At 31.2% G+C, this 16,774-nt stretch overlaps 2 protein-coding genes across 3 annotated transcripts in view; both read right to left on the reverse strand.

The window, feature by feature from the left end:
- Positions 1–16,774, reverse strand: part of LOC107475480 (cytochrome P450 83B1) — a 48,427-nt gene that overhangs the window by 10,713 nt on the left and 20,940 nt on the right. The window lies entirely within an intron of this gene.
- LOC107475481 (cytochrome P450 83B1-like) lies at positions 1,971–5,777 on the reverse strand. Its single transcript, XM_016095122.3, has 2 exons — positions 4,807–5,777; positions 1,971–2,629 (listed from the first exon to the last, which is right to left on the reverse strand). Exons 1-2 carry the CDS (start codon positions 5,695–5,697, stop codon positions 2,015–2,017), a joined length of 1,506 nt encoding a protein of 501 aa, XP_015950608.1. The 5' UTR covers positions 5,698–5,777; the 3' UTR covers positions 1,971–2,014.

Genomic DNA, 16,774 nt, shown 5'->3' on the forward strand with positions numbered 1-16,774 from the left:
AACGAATAAAATAATCCCTACTCCCCTCAGGTTCATAAATCTTTATTTACATTCAAATTTTTGAACCAAGTTCAACAATCTTGTTTAAAATTATTTTATTTAATACCTTTTATCAAATTTTAATCTACCGTAATTTTTTATAAAGTATGTACTTTATACATTCGAATTACTTCACTTTTAAATATCATAATATTTCATGTCATAATCAATCAATAAACCAATCCGAGATCAAGCTTGGCTTTCAACAAATTCGAGAACAAACTCAGCTTTTAACCAATTCGAAAACAGATTTGACTAAAAAAAAATCGATTTTCAATCAATCCAAGTACAAACTTGCATATCAATTTTACTAACTTTTTTAAAATTCTCTACTTACGCAACTAAAATCAGATATTTTATTCATACACATTTTTACATTTATATTTTGTATAACTAATATTTACTAATTTATTAGTTATATTCAAACCTCAATATATGTTCTATACAATAATAACCATATAACAACCATACTAATTGAATTTTTATTTCATTATGTGTTATATTCTTATTGCTTAATGATTTTATTTATATAATTAAATGTAGGTAACGATGAGTTCAAATCTTAAAATTGGATTCTATCAAAAATCAGTTGTATATAACTGTAATACTATTCACTTTATACTATTAAATTTTATGTTATTATTTATTTAATGTAAAAAATTAAACAAAAAATAGTTACGTACAAACATACAAATTTATTATTTTTGCACAAAGAATATACCTCATAACTAAAAAAGATTTATTATATTATTAAATGACTAACTATTTTATTCCTTTATTAACAAGTTAATGCAGATTCTACTAAATAAAGTTCAAATATTAATAAATAAAATTAAATAATTCATATTTGACATGTATGACATTTATATACATCCTTTTCTTCTTTACAATTATCAACTTTCAATGTATATTTTTTTATTTTGAACTCTTCTACTTTTACAATATATATTATTCAATATATGTTGCGACTTTGTACATGTTCATTTTCTCAATTTATCTTATTCATGTCACGTGACCTTCACTATAAATTGTAAATATTCAATAACTAATTGCTTTGAGCGAGAAATTCATCAATAAGCTGTTGTGGGAAGGAAAAATTCCCAAGACAATTAACCATTATATCCTCGAATCATACAATCGATTCCGCCAATGAATATCTATTTTTGAACTTTTCAGTTCACATACAATCAAATGCTATATGCATGTCATAAAAAATTATTCTTAAGTGGAAAAGTATCTCCCACACCACTATCTTGATTGAATAACTCTTACCACTCAATTATTTTTTGAATAAGTGCCGACATAATAACCCGACTAAACTTGGGGGCTCACTATATCATTATTCACTTATTTTTTAATCGAGTTATAACTCATTTTATTTTCTAAACTTAGCCTGGATCATATGATCTATGATCGGCAGACAAAGCTTGGGAGTTGTGATTCGTCATCTTATGAGTTATAACTCGACTTTATTTGCCTTCATTCTAAGTTTGTAATGGACGATCTTAATAACTAATGGTCATAACATCAACTCTATTCATCAACTCTATGTCTATATATAAAAGACACCAATTTTTATTCTTGACACAACACATACACATAATAAGTTCTATTTCATGTTTAACATTCTATAATCATAGAATTTTCATACTTCTTAAATACATATTAACTTAAGTATCGAAGTGTCTTTTGCAGGTACTCACCCTCCATATTCTTCTTACCGAAGTATACCTCCTTTGAAGATGAAAAAACAAATTCAATTTCCTTTAAGACGAGATATATCTCAAAAGTTCATCCACACCAGAATAATACACATAATCGTTTTTTATTTAAGACCTTACTCACATACATATCTATAAAAATACTTACAAATATGTGACATATACTGAATCATAGTCTTGCACTTCCTGAGCAAAGAAAATTAAATAAAAGATACAACAAACTTCAACTAAATTACACTTTTACATATCTTTAATTACAAATCCTTGTTATTTTTTGCAATAAGGTAAAGAGGACTCTTCTTATGTTGTGTTAATCCTGGTAACACTTGAGTATCAATATCTTCTTTTTTGATTCCTTGTGGAAGCTCCCAATCAAAAGAGTAAAGAAGATTAGCAAGAATAAGGTCAAGTGAAGCAAGTGCCATATGTATACCTGGGCAAATTCTTCGACCAGCACCAAATGGAATCAGCTCGAAATGTTGTCCAAGAAAATCTATATCACTGCCTAAGAATCTCTCAGGATAAAATTCATATGGGTCTTTCCAAGCTTCAGGATCTCTATGAATAGCCCAAGCGTTCACATACACTATAGTCTTGCTTGGAATTTCGTACCCATTTATAATGCAAGTTTTGTTTGTTTCTTTTGGTACAAGTAGTGGTCCTGGTAAGTGCAATCTTAAAGTTTCTTTCATTACTGCTTTAAAATAGCTACACTTTTGAATATCTTCTTCTTCTAAGAAATCTTTTTGACCTCCAAAGTTTCTAACTTCTTCTTGAACTTTCTTCATTACTCTTGGATTTTTTATTAGTGCCGTCATAGCCCAAACTATTGTGGCTGCAGTTGTATCTGTTGCTGCTACAAGTGTGTCCTATAAAACAAAATTAAATAATATTAGCAAAGCAAATAAATTTAACGGTAAAAGCAGCAGTGATAGAGAATATTTACCACCAGTACGACAATATGTTATTAGAGTAGTGTTACACATACAAGTTATTTAGGTTTACAAGTCATACAAGTTGGGTCAAATCAAACGCGTGCTACTCAATGATTTTAATAGTGTGCTTCGCGTTTCTCCTCCTCCTCCTCTTCCTTTTTTTCCTTTTTCTTTGCGTTTCTCCTCCTTTTTCTTCGCGTATTTCATCTTCATCATTGTTTTTTATTACTATTGTTATTGCTGCATTTTTTTTCTCTTTTTCTTTCTATTGATTTTGCAACATTATGTATTTTTTTCTTCTTTGTTTGATTTTTTCTCCCAAAAAAAATTATAAAAAAACAAAATAAGATGAGGAAGAAGAAGCAGTAAAAGATGAGGAGGAGTAAGAGGAAGAGTTTTGAATTATGCAGAATTTATCAGAATAAAAATACACCAAAATATCTTCGTGTTATACTCAAATATCTTCGTGCTACACCTAAATTTGTTGCAAATACAAAAAAATATTTCTTCTAATGCTGCATTTTCCCTTCTTTTTTTCTTATTTCTTTCCTTCTTTTAGTTAAATGAATATAAGTTCATCCTCTTCCAATTAATTTTGCAGTATTATGTGTTTTTTTTTTCTTCTTTGTTTGATTTTTTTTATTCTTATTAAGAGAGTAAAACAAGAAAAAGCTTGAAAAAGTAAAACAAAAAAAAGATGAATAAGAAAAAAGAAGAAGATAGTGATGATGATGAAAAAAAAGAAGCAGTAGAGGATGAGGAAGAGGAAGAGAAAGAGGAAGAGTTTTGAATTATGTAGAACTTATTAGAATAAAAATACACCTAGAAATTCTTAAAATATACCCAAATATCTTCATATTACACCCAAATATCTTCATATTACATTCAAATTTACTGCAAATACAGAAAAATAATTTTTCAATGCAAAGCTTTTACATTATATTCAATTCAAATTATCAATGACGAAACATTATTCACCTACAAAATCATAAATTATTAATAAAAAAATTAACTAAAAAAAATTTCAATGAAAAAAAAAAGAGAGAAAGAGGAGGAGACGGAAGTGGTGATGTTGGTAACGACAATAACGAAAGAGAAGAAAAAGAAGAGGAGAAAGAAGAAAAGGAGGAGAAAAAAAGGAGAAAAAAAAATGTGTAGCAGGAAGAAAATGTAGTAACAATTTAAAGGGCGTGATTATAAATGATTTTTAAAGACTTATATAAAAAAAACACTTGCACTACATAAAGAATTATTCATGTTATTATTGTGGAATATATTTACCGTAACTAAATATTGTATACTTGTGATAATATTTACAATTATCTCATGCTATGAAACTAACTACTCAATCAACCAATTTTTTTTTAATAAATAAATTCAATTATTCACAAATTTTAATTTTAAAATTATTATTTTATTTCTTTTATTTATTTTTTTCTTTTTAATATCACAATTTAATTTACCACCACCAATTATCTGCTACCATAGTTAGTTACCCCTAACAAATACAAATTTTAAATTTTAAATCTTAAATTCTATATAATTAATCAGTTTTATATTATTTGATTTTCAAATGCTCTTTTACTTTTATTTTGGATTTTTTTATAGCTTTTAGTTTTAGATTTTTATATTTATTTCTTTTTAATTGGTGATTGATTTTTAAATCAGTTGCCTAAATTATTAATGTCGATTTCTTATACCTTTTCTAAATATTTTACACAATATTTATTTTATATATTTATCATAAAATTACTTTTTTTAAAAATTTAAACTGATAAACAAAATATGAAAAATTATACCTCTAATATAATTTTCTCATACAAGAGTTTTTTTTTAATTTACATAAATTTTACATAAGCTTTATTTTTTTCTTATTTGTCTCTTAGGTTAAAAAGAATTAAAATTCTAGGCCTAATTTTGATAATAAAAATTTGATATTATGTCATAAAATTATTTTTTAAAAAAATATAAACTAATAAAAAATGATTATATCCCTATCACGACATCCTAAATATATACCAACACATACATAATTATGAGTGGAAATTAAAACCATGTATTCAATGAATATACTAAAACAAGATAATGATTCAAAAGAGAAGAGTACAAACCACAAACAGTGCTTTGATGTGATCAATAGTGAGGTCAAAGGATAATGAACGATGGTTCTTCAATTGAAGCAAGACATCAATAATATCCTCTCCTTTAGAAATGTCTCTATTAGGATTCATGTGTTCATCAATCACTTCTTGATAGAACTTATCCAACTCCTTGAAAATTCTTTCAAGACGTGCATGCATTCCATTGAGTCGATCAATCCAACCCAAGAAAGGAATATAATCCGAAACGAAGAAGCTAGCCATCATTGCTTGACATTCATTCAGCAAATCATGGAACCTACTCTTTTCAACTCCTGCATCATCATACCTTTTACCAAAGGCAATCCTACAAATAATAGTGCTTGATAGAGAAATTATCATTTCATTCAAATTTGTCACCTTTTTTGATGATGCATGGCTTGATATTTTCTTGATCCATTGCTTGACCTCAAATTTTCTTATTGAAGAAAAGCTTGATACACGCCTAGAGCTAAGAACATGGGTTACACATATTTTTCTAATTTCTCTCCGAAATTCATTATATGGAGAAAAAATCATCTCTAACCCATTATAGGTTAATTTTTGCTGACCAATTAAGTTTGGTCTTCCGGCAAATTCACGGTCATGATTTTTCAATGTTTCTTTGGCCAACTCAGGGGATGAAATAACAATTGCTTTCCTTAGACCTAATTGAAGGGAGAATATAGGGCCATATTTCTTTGAGAGTTCAAATAGTTGAAGATAAAGGGAAGAATTATCTAATTGGTGAAGATTTCCAATTATTGGAAGGCCTTTAGGACCTGGTGGAAAAGCTTTGTTCTTGAGTGTTGTTTGCTTTTGGAAGACGAAGATGAATAGGGGAAGAGTAATAAGGCATAGAATTAGGACAAGTGGTGACACCATGTTGTATGTGACTGGCCTCAAAGAGTGATGATGAGGAAGAGTATTATCTCAGGGTTAGAATGTTAGAACACAAACACTCATTTATAGAACTGATCTTTCGTACATATCATACAGAAGCTTTGTTTTGCTTCTTATTTAAATATATATAATTATTTATATGCCTCGATTAACTCTTTTATATGTAATGTTAGGAATATTTTATGAAAAATATTAGAAGGCCAATATTTTGTATTAATATGAACTAACATTTTAAATTAGGTGATTGTTAGAATTTTCTCAAAATTTTTTAATCTAAATATTATTTATGTTAAATCATTAAGAAAGAAATACTTGAATGCGAAAGCGTACCTGAATTCATTCGAAAGAGTTTAGACTTTATAGTTCTTTCAATCTTTTTCAACCAAATCCTTTTATATTTCTAATAGGGCTAAATTATGACTCTTCTGATGGGGAACGGGTGTCAAAGACACCTTTGGTTAGGGCTGGAAGTGAGCCGAGCTGAGTCGAACTAGACCAAGCTCAAGCTCGGCTCACGAAAATTGAGCTTGGCTCATTAATAATCGAGCTTATTTCTTAATCTCAAGCTCGGCTCACCGAAAGCTCACAAGCTGACTCGAGCTCACGAACTGGCTCAAATAAGAGAAACATAAATACATAATCTATAATTCTATATCAGTAAATTATAACTTATGTATTTTAAAAAAATATTTGAAAAGATCAATTTTATATATTGTTTATTTATCAATAAATTATAAATTTTTTATTTATATCCTATATTAAAATTATATGTAAAAAATAAATATAAATATTAAATAATTAAGATTATTATAATATATATATAATCGAGCCAGCTCACGAGCTAATGAGCTGAGTTTATCCAAGCTCAAGCTGGACTCATTTAATTTATGAGCTCAATTCTAGGCTCAAGCTTGGCTCACCAACTCACGAGCTTAGCTTATCGAGCTGTTAACGAATCGAACTCGAGCTGGCTCATGAGCTGGCTTGACTCACTTCCAACCCTACCTTTGGTATATTGGGGACCGAAACCCTGAAAGCACTATTTATATTTGAGCATAGCACCCATTAAATCCTAAAACCCAAATAAAAATAGTATCTAATATCCAAAAGATAATATCTAGTTTTATTCTCATTTAATTTCAAATCAAAAATAATTATGACTTATTTAAAATTTAACATTTATAGCAATAAATGATATCACCTTTATATAAATCATTTAATTTAAAATAGCATAATTTATTATTATAATTATATGTATTAGCAGTATTGCCCACAAACAAATTAGAAAATTAAATAATTTCCGAGTGAATTCTACTCAACTTTTTTTTAAATAAAAGATAAATTATTCCTTATGACATATTTAATAATTATTGGATGAAATGTATTATGTCATTATAGTTAATATTAAATTTTAATTTAACTTGAGTTTTTACAATTAAACTAATTAAATATAATAATTTTTTTTTAAATTATAAAAGTTACAAAAGAGATCTTACTTTATAATTTTTTAATTTTTTTTAAATCATACATATATTAATTAATTAGATCTAACAATATCAAAAAAACTAAAAAAAAAAGAATAAAAGAAAAAATCAAAAGACCGAATCACAAATTTAAAATAAATAAAAAAAGTAGATAAAATGTTAATTGAGTAAGGGTGAAATTCATAGTTGTTAATGGAGTTTATGGTGGTTTTGTAGGTATGAAGTTCAAGTGATTTTATGATAATTAATTAGTTTTATTATAAAAAATTCAAGTTAAATTAAGAATTAATATTAATTATTTTAATGACATAATTCATTTTATTCAATAATTATTAGATTTGTTATAAAGGGCAACTTATCTTTTATTTGAAAGAGAGTTAAATAGAATTTAACTTTAAATTAACATTTTAGAATTTAAAATTTAAATTTAGTACTTAAAATTTAACGTGTTGACAAAAAATAATAAATTTTATTAGTCATGTAGTATTATTTTTGTTGGTTTAACATTTCATGAAGGGAGAAAACAAAAAATACTTCATAATTATTAGATTGAAATATAAGAATACCAAATATATTAAATTACTAAAATAAGAGAATTTTATGAAAGTAAAAAATTTAAATTTTTTAATGATTTTTAAATACGTTTAACTTATTTAATAAAAATTTATTATAAGTAATTTAACAAGTATTCTTAACAAAATCCTTTTAAGTAAGGTAAATTAATCACAAAATATAGAGGAAACCTTACTAATAAATAAAAAAAAAAAGAAGAAGAAGAAGAAGAAACTAGTATACTTAGTTTTCAAAATCTAGAGTTAGTTGCGTATTTACCTGCATCACTACAAGCTAGTTATTTATAAGAGAGGACAAGCTAGTTATTATCATTAGCCGAAGACAGAAGTGGACGCCTTCTCCGCATTCAACTTTCAATGATAAGAAGAGAGAATTGCACAATCTACATTAGCGGCCACCAGAAAAATTTATATTGATTAATTATTTAATTTAAACACACAATAAAAACACAGCCACAATATTTGGTAGATTATTAAAAAAGAGAACCTTATTTGTACTATGATCTTACCTCCACAATATTATATCCACGAGCTCGTGCATTATTAAAGAATAATTTGTAGCGGCATTTATTTAATAATGATAAAAAAAATTTAATAATTATAAAAAATATATAATTATCATTATAATTAAGATTTTTTAAATAAAATAAAAAAATTAATTAATTCTCTAAACAAGATATTTCAGTTTCATTTTTCAGAATATAATTTTTTTTTGTAATAACGGCAAGTTCACCATAACTTCGGCGAACTCTATATAAATTATGAAGTTCGTTACCTCTCGCCCTCGACGAATTCTATGTTAGGTTTTTAAAATAAAAGCATGCCTGTTGGAGAGTAGATCAGAGAGGCACAATTTTGTTGTTCACTGTTTTTTTTTCTTAAAGTTGACATTTTTTTTTATGATGTCAAGGAATTTATTGTTATCCATTTATTACGATGGTGAAATAGTGTATGACGAAGAAGGTTTTATCGTTTTTAGATCGGGGCAACTGATAATTACCTATATGATAACGGAAATCAACAGTTTAACAGCTTTGAAGAATTTGATATTGCATTCCGTCGGGCTGCAAGAAGCAAAAAGAGTGAAAAGATTTATTACAGATATCCAACGGAAGTAGATGGCAGTTTGTTTTATAAACGATATATTACAGTTGTATTGTCTCTGTTACTAGTACATTTTTCAGACCACAGTCGTGAGAAATATTTCTATTGTCTTGAATTAGGTACCGTTTGCGCGACGATGAGGATGTACGGCTTATAAGGTCGTGGCACAACCGATGATAAATTTTCATCTGATGGAATTATTCGTGTATCTTGTTGAGGTGGGTGACCGAGAATCATCTGCAAATACTATCGTTGATAGTCCGTTGAGTGGAGCTGTTAGACGAACTATCAACAAGACTATGGTGGATCTAAATATGCCACCGGAAGATAGTCAGGAGGGATCTAATGTTGAAGTTCGTAATGTGGACTTAATGGATGACGGTGTTGAAAGTCATGATGGTTCTACTATCAGAGATCCGATGATGGATCAGTATGAAGTTAACTCCGATGACGGAGACGATGCTAACGAAGAACCACCCGAAATTTTTGATGATGGTGACGAGAAAGAAGAGATGAACTACTACGGTGACACACAAATCACTCTGACACAGCCTGCCATTTCTCGACCATATGACCGGCCGGATTATTTCACGAGGTTGAATCTCGATGCAATGACTTCCGATTGGTCGTTTACACAGGGAGTCCCTGAAGAGGATCCAAGTAACGAGTTTGAGGTCGAACAAAAATTTAAGAACGATGAAGAAGTCCTGTTGACAGTTAAGCAGTACAGTATCAGGAGGGCTACGGAGTACAAAATAGTAGAAAGTGACTAGTTGAGGTACAATGCACAATGTATCCAGTTCGGACCCGATTGTAATTGGAGCATACTCATATCGTATCGCCGAAAGCAAGAAAAATGGGAAGTTGGGAGATACACTGGTCCTAATACTTGCATGCATGGGACAAGACCATGGTAGGTTAGATTCGAAGGTGATTGCGTAACATATTTTCACAATGGTCAAAGCCGATCCAACAATTAGCATCAGGATTCTCCAAAGAGGTGTGGAGAATCACTTTGGTTATAAGGCGTCCTACAGAAAGGTTTAGCTTGCAAAACAGAAGGTCATTGCTAGAATATATGGCGATTGGGAGGAGTCATACAACGAGCTTCCTCGTTGGTTATTCGCTATACAGATGTACTTGCCGGGTAAGATTTATTTCAAGTTTGTATATGCAAATGTACTTGTCGGGTAAGATTTATTTCAAGTTTGTTTATTCACTATTTCAAACCTTGGCCTTGGCTTGAAGAAGTGCCATGGTCACAGTGGGCACAGTATGCTGATGAGGGTCGTCGATTTGGTCACATGACGACCAATATCTCCGAGTGCATTAACACTATTATGAAGGATTTGCGCAATTTTCCAATCATGACTCTTGTTAAGTCAAATTATTTCCGTTTGGGTGAACTTTTTACAAAGAAGAGTTTCGAGGCACTAGCCCAACTTCAAGTCGGTGCTGAATTCTCTCAGACATTAATGAAGGCCATAAAATTCAACTCGAAGCACGTGATCGATTGAGGACAAACTTCATGGTTCAAGAGTTAGAAGCAGTTCCTAGGTCAAGGTAACAGAATTATCAGGTGCTACTTAATGAGGGTAAGTGTGACTGTGGGTATTTCAGGCTCTTCACCTTCTTTGTCGTTACGTCCTTGCAGCTTGCTCTCATGCAAGACTTGATTGGAAGCGGTTTGTACATCCTGTGTACCGTATGGAGTTGGTCTTCAATGTTTATAGATCAGAGTTTCGACCGATAAGGCACGAGGATGATTGGCCGTCATATGACGGACCCCGAATTCGGCCCAACCCTAGGATGACGAGAGTGAAGAAAAGTGAGATATAGGCCACATACTCAAACCCGAATCATCTGAGATATGACCTAATCTGCTCCGGCAGCCGTGTCATCAAATTTTGCCTGGTTCGCAAGATCCAAGGTGCCTACCAAATGGAAAAAAAATTAAAAAAAAACCATGACGGTGAACAGATAAAATAACAGCTTCACCGCTTATTAATTACAATAAAATAAAAAATTGTGAATAAAGTGTACCACTCGATCAAGTCTGCCAGCAATGTGCTCAGCGTGATCCAATTTGTATATCTCATCCTCATAACCCAATAACTGCTGCTCCATCTAAACACAATCTAGTAAAATCAAATCACACACACTGAACTCAGTTTCTTTTACATTAACTAAATTATTAAAAAATATTTAAATCCAACATAGCTTATAAACTTAATAATTTTAATTCTGCCCCAACTAACTGACACTGTCAACTAACTAATTAATTAATTAATAACTAACTGAACCCTAAATTTTACTAATCAAGTTTTTTTTAGTCTAACTTAACCTAATTAATTATTTTTACTAATTACCTTCTGATTCACAACTTAAACTAATTACTCTGACTAAACTAACTAACAATTTACTTTGTTATACTAATTAACATGTTATAGACAATACACAAACAACAACTATACTTAAAAACAATAACATAAAAAATCTAACTAACATAAAAATAGTTAACATACAGTAAGTCTAACTAACATGTAAATAGTAAATCTGTAACTCTAACTAACATGCAACATATAACTACTAATTTTATCTAACATGTAAATAGTAACTCTAACTAAACTAAAAAAATAACTCTAACTAAGCTAAAAAATTAACTCTAATTAACCTATTATTTACTTACCCAAAACTGAGAATGTCGTCCATAATGAACTTCACGGGTGTCGAAAAGACAAAAATCAAGAAGGAATAGAGTAAATTTGAAAAAGAGATTAGAAAAGAAAGGGACAAAAGAAAATGGTCCCACTAGGTTTATATAGTTTACCGAACTCATCATAGAGTTCGTCGGGAGGTACGGCGAACTTACTATTATTACCAAAAAAAAATCTTATTCTGAAAAATAAAGCTGAAATATCTTGTTTGAAAAATTAATTAATTTTTATTTTATTTAAGAAAAAATCCTTATAATTATGGTAATAACGACAAATACATAATCACTATAAAAATATAAGTTAAATAAGGCATATAAAAATTATTATGTTATAAATTACCATTAAAAATTTGTCACTAAAAATAATTTTTGTTTATTATATTAGATATTTCTTTTGATATTTTTTCCTTTGTTTAATGGTACAAATCAATCAATGCACAAAGCTAAAGTCGTGATCATGGTACTTCATCAGTAGAGCTGCACAAAGATCGTGTAACGACCTAACTTCTAATACGTTATGATCACACCAAAAGTAAGACGTTATTAACCTGTTTTCATTGCTAACTATTTTATATTGAGCCTATAGTTCGATATCGCATTTCAATATTGAATAAAATACCAGAAACTTGCTTTTAATTCATTAAAAATTATATATCAAACATCACCAAATATTAATAATAACATAATTACTAATAATAATAAATCTTATACAAGTAAATCAAAATAAAACTCAGATGCAACACCTATCCCTCTGTATAAAATAAGATCTTAAGCAACAAGCGAGAGAACACTATAAAAATAACTTAACTCATAAATAAAGTCAATAATCACCCACAGCTTCAAACTGACTCTTCAAACCTGTATCACTGAAAAGGGTGAAAGATATTGTGGTGAGAACAAACCACAAATTCTCAATAGGGATGGGAATATTATCAAAGTAAAGAAATACTTGCAAATAGAATTAACTTCGTTATAAAGCAGTTTATTCTTAAAATAGCTTTTGAAAAAGTTTGGTGAAAGACCTATTTTAAAAGGTGTTTAAAGAAAATTCCTTTAACTTACAAATCAGAAGGATTAATAGCTTAAAGAAACAAAAGGATCAAAAACGTGCCTAGTGACTTTTTGTCCAACTTACTTCGCTCACTGCTATCCAAATGGTACCATACATTAGAATACTCAAGCGACACCTAGTCTACCTGCCCCAACCTTCACTACCATATACTATGAACCACCCTCTTCACGCCTCCACCAAAGAGGGTTTCTCAGATAAACACATACATATAAGACAAAAAAGAAAATCACAGATAGGATTCAAGTACGGCAAGTAAAACAAGTAATAGGTGAACATGGCTGAGCAAATAGGCAAACCAAAACAAACACACTCAATCAAAACATACAAATGCATATGATGCATGCCTGTCCTATGGCTGATGAGACTCATCTGTCGGTTATCCAGCCAACCCAACAAGTCCAAAATCTTAGACTGTCTCTCGACGTGCATTCCCAAGAGTCTATGCATAGTTTTTTCTCAAATAATCAATATTGCTCAACGAGGGTTAACATTCCCGAGAATTTATAGTGCCCGGTCACCCTTACGTTGTAGGGTCAACAGAGTATCGAGTTTTCAACCTGGTACACGTGGTGGCAAGCCACGGTACTTTACCCAAGAAAACTCATATCTCAGATAATTTCAAATAAATAAGTCATACGAATATTTCAATCATAATTCATCAATATCCACATCACTCTCAACCACGTTTCATTCATCACAAATCTTGTCATCAATATCATAACCAACGTTATCAATCCCAGTCATCACCCCACAACACTATAACCAGAATCATCACCAGATCTCAAACAACTCAATTGTACTAATCCTACCTCAATTTTAAGGACAACCCTCAAACAACTCACTAAGTTCGCCTCCAAACCAATACCACATATATTTCATCATATTTCTTAAAATAACTTTCTTCCTCTTAACTGTTAAGTTCAATTTCATTAAAAAAACCTTAAACTCACTTTCCTATTCTCAAATCCTTAAATTTATACTCAATTTACTATTTTAAAGTATTTTGCTAGTTAATCAAATCTCGTTTCATCATTAGAAAACAAATGAGTTTTAAAACCACAAGTTAACCAAATCATAAAAATTCAAGTCTCTTTAATAATCTTTAAAAACATTCAAAACATACTTCTCTTATTAAAGATACTTAAATCAAAACTATCTTCGAAATCACAATCAAAATTTCTTCGAAATTCTTAGAAAAATTTCGGCAGCACCTCCCCTAAAAATTGAAGTTTGCCACCCATTACGAGTCTCCTCTTTTCAACTTCGACTCAATCAAAACCAACATTTTTCGAATTAACATTTCCAAATTCATTTTGCATAATCAATAAAAATCATTTTCAAACCAAGGTTCAAAATCAACATGTTCAATCATTTTTTGCCAGAAACTCAAAAAATTGATAAATCAATAATCAATTCAGCCACAATTTCAATCACAGCAGAAAATCATTTCCAGCACAGAAATCAATTCACTTGCATTAATCCACTAAACTCATCAGGTATGCAACCCCAAAATATGTTACTTTTAAACAAATTCCTACCTCAATTTAGTTGAACCCGCGTAGATTAAACGTGACAACTCCCTTCCCTTTTTGTTTCATGGCAGCAGCTGCAACAATTTCACAATGGTAATAGTAGTTACAGCAGAATAGAGAATTCAAATTGAATAGGTATTGAAAGTGGACACAATCCTGAGAATTTCAAAACAGAACATATACTAGAATTAAATCAAAACAAACGTGGCAATGATAATAAAATGTACAAATAGAACGTAATCAAAGAGAAGAGCAAACCATAATTGAAGTAGCGATATTAAACTCATCAACAGCAGCTCTAACAGTTTTCTGATAGCCTCAACACCATCATAATGGTCCTAGTAACAAACAGGAAAAACAGAGTAGCAGTACTAAACAGAGACATAGGTTTCCTTAGATAGAACAGGAGAAAGATAAGGAACAGGATGGAACCAAGGCAAGAACTAAAGCTTAGAGTCTCAACAATGGAGGAATTGGAACCGAATCAGCAACTTTAACGACAACTCTATTGACGGGAATAGGCACAACCTCAACGATTCTGACCCCAATTGACGGCAGTGGCGGCGGTGGTGTCTTCGATGGCGATGGCTAGGGCTCTGATTGGCGGCAGGACTTGGCGGTGGCTCGGCAGGAGCGGTGCGACGGAGCTCCCACGAAGCCCCATGTTCTCTCTCCACGCATTTTTTTCAGCTCAGACCAGTGGCGGTTTCGACTCCACCAGCGGCAGTGACAAACCCCAATTTGACGGTTTGTTGTGTATTGAATTTAGAGTATTTTGATAACCTTTTGTCACATTTAGCCTATGAATTAGCATGGTTTTGTTATCCCTCCCCATATTTGTGCTTAAGTGTAAAAACATGCTTTTCAATCCTTATTTTGATGAATTCTAATTTCTCTTTGATTCCATAAGATGCCTTGATGTGTTTGCTAGTAATTACAGGATTGAAATAGGCTAGGCATGGATCAAAGGAAGCAAGGAAGGAAGCATGCAAGTGGAGAGAAGCACAAAAAGCCAAAGAACTGACCCAGGCCAAGCACGCGTACGCGCACAAGGCGCTCGCGCGCACATTGCGGAACAGGTCAAGGACGCGCACGCGTACCGCGCGCGCACGCGCCGATGATGGCACATGACCTCACTAATGCAGCACGTGCCTGGCGATTTTGGAAGGTTTCAGCAACCAACTTTGGCGCCAAAATGCATATAAGAGCCAAGGATTGAAGGGGATTGATATACATTCACACACATTCACACATGGAGACTAATTAGATAGATAGTTAGTTTTAGGAGTAGTTTCTAGAGAGAGAAACTCTCACTTCTCTCTAGAATTAGGATTAGGATTAGGTTAATCTCTCTTCTTAGATCTAGATTTAATTCATACTTTGATTCAATTTTCCTTTATCAATTCTCAATCTTCTCATCTCTCTCTTTCTAGTTATGTGCTTTTATAATTGTAATTCTTCATTTTGTTTTGGATAGATTGTTGTTCCTTTGTTTCCTTTCAATAATGCAATTTGAGGTAATTCATGATAGTTGTGATTTCCTTGCTTGTTGTTGATAATTCTTTGCAATAATTGTAGTTATATTCTATTCTTGTTGTCAAATCACTATGCTTTTCTTTTATGCCTTCCAAGTGTTTGATGAAATGCTTGGTTGGGTTTTAGTGTAGCTTTTGTTCCTCTTGGCCTAGGTAGAGTAATTAGTGACCCTTGAGTTATCTAATCCTTTTGTTGATTAATAATTAGAAGTTGCTAATTGATTTGAATACCTCTAAAGCTAGTCTTTCCTTTAGGAGTTGATTAGGACTTGAGGAATCAATTTGATTCATCCACTTGACTTTCCTCCATGGTTAGAGGTTGACCAAGTGGGAGCAATGGATAATTTGCCATCACAATTGAGGAGGATAACTAGGATAGGACTTCTAGTTCTCATATCTTGCCAAGAGCTTTGCTAGTTGTTAGTTTATTTTCTTTGCCATTTATATTTCTTGTCTAAAATCTTAAAAACCCCAAATATAACTCACAACCAATAGCAAGACACTTTATTGTAAATCCTAGGGAGAACGACCCGAGGTTTAAATACTTCGGTTTACAGATTTTAGGGGTTTGTACTTGTGACAAACAAATTTTTGTATGAAAGGATTATTGCTTGTGAGTTTGGTTCTAATTGTGTTGTAGGAAATGTGGACTTTAATGGGACCATGTACCATGGATGGAACCATCAAAGATGGGAGGAGCCTCAAGGAATTGATCACTCCTATTGGCAACAACCTCCGGACACTTATAGGTATAATTCTCATCCTAATGCATGTCAATTTAACGGCTATGATGATTCTTTTTGTGACACTCAACAACCACCATCATATGCCTATGAATCCTATCCTCAACATGAACCTCAACCATACTCACAAGCCTTTCCATACCAAGCACCTTCCTATGATCCATATCCATCATATGACCAATCATCCATACCATATTTTTATGACCATTATGAGCAAAAACCTTTAGAACCACCACAATCCTATCAAGATCACTACAAAGAGCCACCTCAATACACACCATCTCCACAATTTTATCAAGAA

Source organism: Arachis duranensis, chromosome 2 (assembly GCF_000817695.3).
Source record: "Arachis duranensis cultivar V14167 chromosome 2, aradu.V14167.gnm2.J7QH, whole genome shotgun sequence".
Classification (NCBI taxonomy): domain Eukaryota; kingdom Viridiplantae; phylum Streptophyta; class Magnoliopsida; order Fabales; family Fabaceae; genus Arachis; species Arachis duranensis.

What these genes read in the sequence shown, in the direction of transcription:
- LOC107475481 (XM_016095122.3), bottom strand. Translation starts at nt 5,697, where the DNA reads ATGGTGTCACCACTTGTCCTAATTCTATGCCTTATTACTCTTCCCCTA. An exon ending in ACATCAAAGCACTGTTTGTG is followed by an intron (nt 2,630 to 4,806) that starts GTTTGTACTCTT and finishes TTTGTTTTATAG; the next exon opens with GACACACTTGTAGCAGCAAC.